Source organism: Lepisosteus oculatus, chromosome 9 (genome assembly GCF_040954835.1).
Source record: "Lepisosteus oculatus isolate fLepOcu1 chromosome 9, fLepOcu1.hap2, whole genome shotgun sequence".
Classification (NCBI taxonomy): domain Eukaryota; kingdom Metazoa; phylum Chordata; class Actinopteri; order Semionotiformes; family Lepisosteidae; genus Lepisosteus; species Lepisosteus oculatus.
In genome coordinates, this window is record NC_090704.1 from 36,071,794 (window position 1) to 36,080,144 (window position 8,351).

At 37.3% G+C, this 8,351-nt stretch overlaps 1 protein-coding gene and 3 non-coding genes across 5 annotated transcripts; 1 reads left to right on the plus strand and 3 right to left on the minus strand.

Moving 5' to 3' along the window:
• The first annotated feature begins 200 nt into the window (after positions 1 to 200).
• On the plus strand, positions 201 to 5,305 carry mrpl58 (mitochondrial ribosomal protein L58). 2 transcript variants are annotated; one of them, XM_015355950.2, is made up of 6 exons: positions 201 to 426; positions 878 to 914; positions 1,412 to 1,471; positions 2,188 to 2,270; positions 3,495 to 3,664; positions 5,037 to 5,305. In XM_015355950.2, the coding sequence occupies exons 1-6, from the start codon at positions 226 to 228 to the stop codon at positions 5,119 to 5,121; spliced, it is 636 nt and encodes a 211-aa protein (XP_015211436.1). In that variant the 5' UTR covers positions 201 to 225; the 3' UTR covers positions 5,122 to 5,305. The 2 variants fall into 2 exon arrangements, with proteins under 2 accessions (XP_015211436.1, XP_015211437.1); XM_015355951.2 differs by having other exon boundaries at positions 201 to 411.
• Positions 5,306 to 6,948: 1,643 nt separating this feature from the next.
• On the minus strand, positions 6,949 to 7,021 carry trnar-ccu (transfer RNA arginine (anticodon CCU)). Its single transcript has one exon. It is a non-coding gene; the product is annotated as a tRNA-Arg (tRNA).
• A 324-nt stretch (positions 7,022 to 7,345) lies between these two features.
• Positions 7,346 to 7,418, minus strand: trnar-ucg (transfer RNA arginine (anticodon UCG)). The gene has a single exon. It is a non-coding gene; the product is annotated as a tRNA-Arg (tRNA).
• A 176-nt stretch (positions 7,419 to 7,594) lies between these two features.
• Positions 7,595 to 7,666, minus strand: trnam-cau (transfer RNA methionine (anticodon CAU)). The gene has a single exon. It is a non-coding gene; the product is annotated as a tRNA-Met (tRNA).
• Positions 7,667 to 8,351: the final 685 nt, after the last annotated feature.

An 8,351-nucleotide genomic window follows, 5' to 3' on the forward strand; every position in this document is an offset into this window, starting at 1 on the left:
TAAATCCATACTTTTAGCAATTATAACGACTTGTTAACATAAATTACACGTTTGATGTAACTTGACTTTCCTAACTAAAACGTGCATTTACATGAGCACTCGCACAAACTTCTGAGATTTCGATTTCTCAAGGGTCACGGGTTAATAAACCCAAGACATAGTGCCGGAAATTGAAAACAACTGCTGTAAAAGTGACGAGAAGTGTCGCACAGAGACCCGTTCAAGATGGCAGCTCCCATACTGAGGTGCTTGTGTGCGCGCCCTGTTCGGTTCACTCTGGGATCGGTTCGAATTCATACTGGTTTCCTCCATAGAAACCTTGGGACTGAGTTTAAGAGCGCATACAGTTTGGATAAGATATATCCCAGTTCTTGCTTCGACTACGGACGCTCAGCAGCAGATTATTCTCGGGTACGTCATATTAAAGTAAGGCAATTCATCGTCATCTAATAAAGTCATAGGGACACTCATGTAATCGGTATGTTTAATATCATTAACTTTGCTTTTTGATGCTTTGTGGCGTTATTTAACATGAGTAACACTAAGCAAATCATTGCACTGAATGACAGTGTTCCAAGGTTTTAGAAAACCTGGGGGTGACTTGGTGTATTGTCTGCAGGAGCACGCTTAACAGCCCTGTGGTGTATTCTGATACAGTTGTACGGTTTAGTGAATGGTTACCACTATTAGCATATATAGTTTTAGCAGGCTCAGAAAATCCATTTATTTTGAGGTAAAGATAGGTATTCTAAATCATTTATTAAAATTGTATTTTCACCTCAGAATTATACGTTACCACCTTATATAAAAATTGTCCTTCAGATCTTTAGAAATGTCACTATATGTTTAATTCATTTTTTACCTTTTTATTTTTAAGGATTGCAGCCTACAGAATTCTACAGACATTCCTCTTGGTATGTGTTGTGTATCTATTGTCACAGCTGCTAGTTTTAACATATCACGAATTATAAAAATAGCTGCACTCCTAAAACATTTTGTTTCTAATAGCAGACTCTGTATTCACATTATATAAAATATCAGTTGTTCTTTTTCTCATAACACAAAAGCTAAGACGTTTTTATTGCAAAATTTTACCTAATTTCATGTAGCCTGCAAGTTCAAGATGAAGATTGTAACATACCAAATTCTGTGTTTGTACTAAATATTTATGTGCATGTTGAAAACGTTGTCTTTTTGGATATGACTTTGTATTATAAATTAAATGTGGTTTTAATGGAAATTCTTGGCTCTGAGGGTTTGAGAGGTTAATCTTTTTATTGATCCCTTTTGATTCATTTGCTATGTACAGCTTTTGAGTAAAACGAAGTCACTGTAAAGTAATGCCCTCTGGTCAACCCAGACAGGATGCGTCTGGGCCTTTTTACATAGACAGATTTTGTTTCTCCTTCAGATCGGCTCACTGTGACGTACAGTCGAAGCAGTGGACCAGGCGGGCAGCATGTGAACAAAGGTAATTGAAAAGCTCTTGATTCATGCAGTGGGATATGGGCCAGAAAAGAGTTTTTATCACATATCCAATAAAGTGTGGGTTCAATAACTTTAGAACTAAAGAAAAAGGTAGACTCTTCACAAGCAGCTTAAACCAGCAGCTTATTCACCTTGCAGCTCACATCTGGTACCACACTGAAGCTAAGCAAGTGTGAGTCAAGGCAGCACCTGGATGGGAGACCTCCTGGGAAAGTTAAGATTGCTGCTGAAGGAGGTGTTAGTGGGTCTTGTGTGGGTGCCACAGTATAGTGATGGGGACATTATACTGTAAAAAGGCAGGTGCCATCCTTTGGATGAGACATAAAACTGAGGTCCTGACTCTCTGTTGTCAATAAAAATTCCAGGATGTTTCTTAAAAAGAAGAGGGGTGTTTACCCAAAATTCCCCTTTTAATAACCATAGCCTCTTAATAATCCCCCTCTATAAATTGTCTTAATCAGTGATAGTGACTTTGGCAGTGGAGTGTCCAGAAAAGGGCTATATATGTGTAAGGATTATTATTATTATAACCAAGGTAAAACACACATAATGTGCTTTTGAAATTAATGAAGATAGTGTTACCACTTAGGATGTGTATAACATTTAAATTCAACTGCACACGCCATAAAAGAAGTTAATAAACAATTCTTTTGTCACAAGAACGGCCACCCTAAAAAAAATAATTCTGATTTAATTCAGTTAACACAAAAGCAGAAATTCGCTTCCATGTCCAAACAGCCGACTGGATACCAGAGGATGTACGACAGAAGATCATTCTAAAGGTAAGTAGCAGTATGCGGTGCACATTAAGTACTTTTTATGAGTTACAGTGCCTGCATGTCTGTGGAATCGGGATCATGTTTCTTCTCTTTTGAAATTTTGAAACATATGTTTTCATCGACATTGTACTGTAGCACCTTCATCTGTATTTTGTGAATCCAAAATTTAATTGCTACATTTTATCTTTATTTTCAAGGAGTCTGCACATTTCAGAATCTTTTTGAAATCTTTGCTAGAAGCCTCTGAGTCTCTTGATGTGTGCCATTCAAGAAAGTTGAAATTTCCAAGAGTCATATTCTCGAAATTATATTCACTGAATTCTTAATGATCAATCTTGATCTTCAAGAGAATGGTATTGGAGAGTTTGTTTTTGCAGGTATGTGACATTTAAAGGGGAACTACAGTCCTAATTTCTCAGACCAATTATTGCATCTTTGTAACAAAATAAATTAAATGACATTCTAGAGACAAAAAACTAATTTTGAATTAAGGACAAAATTGTGACCTTTGTGAAAGCACTGTAAGTTGCCACGTTGTCACAAACCCCAGTCTCACCAGGAGCGAGAGCAAGAGTTTCCATGAATTGTGACGTGATGCGGCTCTTCTTGCTCACTAGTCGCCATAATGACTGATGCTCGATGTACGAACGCATAAGTACAGGTTGTACAGCTGACATTTCACTGCAGAAATGTTCCAACACGATCTGTGTGCAGAGTTAACAAGTAAGTAGTCTTTGTCTGCAAAACCATCTCAAAATCAAAAGCAATATTTCTATTGGATTAAAAGAGATGTATTCACAAGCTTGTTTATAATGTTTACGATGTCATAGGGCCACACATGTCGGCAGAAGTTTTGTTGCCTCGTTCTGAATCACAGCTGTGCATAGCTGGAAATGTCGTATATTATGTGATGTACACTGATGTTTATACAAGTTACTGTGTACATTTTACTTTTATTGTGGTTTGAAATGCACTCATCAATGCTGATTATTTCTAACCGCAAAATATAAAAATAGTATTGCAGTTCCCCTTTAAATTTCCCTTCGGAAAACTTATATACACAAACGATATGGCTTTCTGTTAAATGCCCTTATCTGGCAACTACAGCAACCCTGACATGAGATTTCAGATTAACACAATAATCGAGTTTCATAAATTCAACAAAAAGGGTAAAAGGAAATGTTATGAAAGTGGATTTGTGGATGACTTATTTTTGATGTGTTGAAGAATAAAAATCGAATCAACAAATCTGGGGAGCTCATTGTGACTTCAGAAGCCAGTCGGTATCAGATGCGAAACCTGGCGGATTGTCTGCAAAAGATTGGCGACATTATAGCGGAGGCCAGCCTCAAGCCCAAGGAGCCATCAGAGGAAGACAAGGCTCTTCGAAAAACCAGGTACCCCCCCACAACACACTGGTGTTAATTCTTGTGAGAAATTAATTTGAACAGTGCCAACACCGGCAGAGTAGTGCAGCAGAACTGTCCTGGATCCATGTCCCAGAGGTCCTCTGCTAGAAATGACTTTTACCAAATTAGCTAAATGGGCCAAATTCTCATTTGTAAGCTTTATTATGTTCTTAATTGCTGATTGTTTTATTTTCTACATTTACCAAATATCACTTTGTAAAGTAATGGCAGTTCAAGAATTTTTAACTGGGGAAAACAAAGCTACAGGTTTTTCCATTTGAATCTTCAGCACTTCAACTGGAAATGTATGCTGTTTTTCCACTGTGTACATACATATTAAATACTAATCTTTGACTGTTTTTGCAACATGACAGTTCTGCAAAACATCCCATTAGAAAATTAAGCTCTTATTGTGTGCTAGAAATAAGTTTCAAAGGGGATCAAATGATGTTTATTAAAAGTTTGATCTTAACTGGGACTGAGTTGTGTGACTGAAACGGCACTGAATTTGTTACCTCTGTGGAGAAAGCCAGAAACCTTGAAAACCTGTGCTACATTGCACAGAGGACAAATATCAGATCTACTCCGAATTCAGCATTTGTGGTCAGTAAACAACTTGAAACTTTTGCTTTCCAAAGTTCATATTATAACCTTTGCTTTACAGATTTTTTTCCTTGATCAGCTTTATCTCTGATAAAGAGCTGTTCTGCATCAGGTCAGAGCTTAGAAGTAGACGGATTAAATACTTCCTCGGAGCAGATATTGAAATATGTATCAGTGACCATTCTTGAATCCTTTTTTAATCGATCAAGTGAGAAATTGAGAAGTGTTTTCACTGGTACTTGCTGGACCTGTTACTTCCAACGCCACACTATTAACACTAAAAACTGTTTAGATGTTACAGGGTCTTTTGTCTCCAATGCTAAATTGAAAGACAGAAACAGGACTGGTAATATATAACAAAAAGCGGAGTGAACCAGTTACCTCTCAGGAGAGAGTAGTGAAAAGCTGCTCTTTGAGACTGTTGTTTCCTAGAGGTGCTCCAGTTTCCTCCCACAGTCCATATACATACAAGGTTAACTTGTTTGTGGAAAAGTTGGTCTGTTTTGAGTTTAAGCATATCCATGTGTGTGCCTGCACTGCGATGGACTGGAGTCCATCCAGGGTGTATCCTGCCTTCTGTCCATTGCTTGCCTGGACAGGCTCTGGCCCTCCCATGACCATGAATTGGAAGGAGAGGTTAAACGGTGGATGAATGTTTGTGTTTGCTTGCTTCCGGAAAAAAAACAAACAAACTTTGCAACCTGCCCAAAACTGCCATTTTGTGCCATTCTTTTAATTTCATGGTTACTTTCCACAGGTTAGAGAAGATGCAGCAGGACCGGCTGAAGCAGAAGAAGATGCACTCAGATCTGAAACAAAGCAGGCGTGTGGGTTTGGACTGAAAAACCCTGTCCTGAAATGAAGACAGGACCCGACTTGTCCTGTTCTGCATGTGTTTGGCATATTTGGGCGCAAGAGTTTTCATCCCACATTATATTGTCCTGACAACAGATTTGTAAAAATATATCTGCCAAAATAACAATGTAATAAAATCTACTCTGTGTTTGGTATATCACATTATTTCTACATTGACCCCATGTGCAGTTCATTGTGCAGAAGAAGATGGCACTGCATCATTGCACCTAGTTCAGTGCACACAAGTGTAATGCTGTTGTAATAACTGCCCAGTTGTCATCATTTAAGTTAAAGGTAAGTTAAGACATAAGTTAAAGACAATTTAGTTATAGAGCCTTTAAGAGGACACATTAGATAGCAATAGTTGATGCCAATTTTCAGTGTCACAAAAGAACCGTCGTTTGAATGGGCAAAATAGATCCTAAGAAACAACATAGTATTGGATTAGCCTTGTAAAAACAGATGTTCAGATGCTTGTACAACACCAGGCAAATGGATTCAAGCTTGTATTGGGCCCTATTCATTGGGGGAAGAATTTTTGAAGTCTTTTACTGAAGATAAAAAGTGATTTTTGATTGTTATTATAACAATGGCACCTGTAAATGAATGGGAGGTGGTTAGAAAGCCTGGTCTTGGAACAGACTGCTGTGAAGAAACATTTCTGTTCTGTTCCAAGACCAAGTTTTCAATAGATCCTATTTCTGATTTAGTTTTGTCTCCTTAATGTCCTTTATAAATGCAATAATTTCTTGTATTGTGATTATAATCGAACAGAATATTTCTATAGATTGCTGAACTAGTTAAAAATGAAGCCCTGATTTATTATATAACCAGAAGAATGCTGTCCATAAACCAAAACGATTGGGAGGCAACGCTTTAGAACGGGATTGCATTCATTATTATAATAACCGAACAGTGGAAATCGACCCGTGAGTAGAACTTGAACTTTATTGGCATGTGTAACCGGTACATGTTCTTACAGAAAGTCTCGATTGTTAAAAACAAAGTGTAAAAACACAGAGTGCAGACAGTGCATCAAGACAATATACAAACAGTAGACAATGTACAAGTAAAGAAGTTAACAGTTGGAATGTAAACAATGCCGACGTGTAAGAACAATGACTGGAGATGTGCAATAAATAAAATTATAATGATGTAGATGGTGTAGGTGTGGTCCGAGGGACATAACTAAATGTGTTCGCATATCGCAGTACTTGTAGATAGACGCTATTGAAGAATCTGGTATTAAGTGTCCGTATGCTCTTGTATCTCTTGCCTGAGCGCAGTGGCCTGAAACGGAGATTAATTCGTTCAATCCGCTTTCTAGTTTCATATTCACTTTCAGAAATCTTACTTTACATATTTCCGGTCGCATTCACGGATCTTCTATCCACAGACTTCATTTAATTATATCATTGTTGAAATTGTGAATAATTTAAACTGACAGGTAAAGAGAAAAAGGTTATCTTTACCGAAAAAGAAACACTTGCGCTTCGATGGTTAACTCGTACACGTTACAACGTACCTACCTATACTTCTTTATTTTATATTGTTTTGGGAGACGTTTATATTCCTTTTCAGTTTTGCTGCTGCGATTCTCAAACTCCACGAGCCGATTCCTATCCACAGTTTTTCTGTACAGTAGCAGATTATTTCGTTTGAAACGGTTTTGGATCATTGATATCCAAACATCTGTGCCTCGAGCGAGATGTTTTTTTATAAATGTTTTAAAGTTATATTTTTTATAATAGCAAGCATGAAGTCTTGATCTATATAAAAATATAATTTCGTTCAAAATTGCGAAAAAAATGTTTCACCCCAGATGGGACTCGAACCCACAATCCCTGGCTTAGGAGGCCAGTGCCTTATCCATTAGGCCACTGGGGCTCATACATGGAATAGTATCCATTTTATTCATTTTAAATTTCAAACTGTTTAATTCGTCTTTTTTTATATTGATGTGTTTTTCTTATACAAATAGAGCACTATAAGCTTTCCTTAAAACCACTCGGACGTATCCAGGAAATCAATGGTAAAACTATCACCAGCCCAGGTGACGAGGAATCTCCCGGATTGTCTTTACGTTTAAACAAAGAGTTCGACATTACGTATAATTTTTTTTTTGGAGTAACAAAGCTAAGTAGGGAAAAGATTATTTCTAGTTTACCTATATGTTTAATGAATTAAGATATTTTTTGAGGGGAAAAAAAACGACCACGAAGGGACTCGAACCCTCAATCTTCTGATCCGAAGTCAGACGCCTTATCCATTAGGCCACGCGGTCACACGGTACAAGCCTCTTTTTCTTGATAGTTAAACCTGCCCCATCCCACAGTCCCGTTTATTTTCCGGGAACGAAGCGGGGAAAAACGTCAATACTTAAAAATATTTTTGTGTAGGAGAAAAAGCTCTAAATAAAAAGGGATTCGCTTTGTAGGGAAGGATTCATAACAAAACAGCTAGCAGAGGATGGTTTCGATCCATCGACCTCTGGGTTATGGGCCCAGCACGCTTCCGCTGCGCCACTCTGCTCACATAACTTCTCTCTCAATCCGCTGTATTTACCACTACACGTACAGTCTCGGAATACAGTCTTTCCGTTTTTACCAATTCCACGTAATTAAACAGATCAGCAAAAATAACCGCAATTCATTGATTTAAATCTTTTTGCAAACCAATCCCAAGCTACTGTTTCCCGTGCTCTCCTGATGAAGCTCGGGTGTGTAGGAAAAGCAATTCGGCGCCAGCGATTCTGCTATTAAAACATCCAGTTTTCATAAGGTTGCATTTTATTCACTTTGCAAGTTTGTTTAACTCATTCTGCGACTTAAAAATCAGTTTCTTATTTTGACTTGGAGAAAACTCAAGATAATATAAGAAAAATGTACTTTCCTTTTAATACAAGACCTAATAAAATACAATACTTTTATAAACTGTTAGAAACGTAATCTGAAAAGTACAGTAGATGATACATGCTCTAAATTAATATTTATTACAAAGTCGATCAAATTTATAAAAATTCGTCGAGAAATAATAGGAATTCTCGTCGTTCGTTTTTTTTTTAATTTAACAGAAATTTACTTACAACGTTCCAGTTTTCTTCGTGACTCCATTTCAGTTGTGAAAAATTCCAACGTTATTTCGTTCGCATTTTCTTGTGTGTGTTTTGTGCTTGTGTTTGTTATTTTTTTCGTTTGCATGTTGTACTTGAGCTACC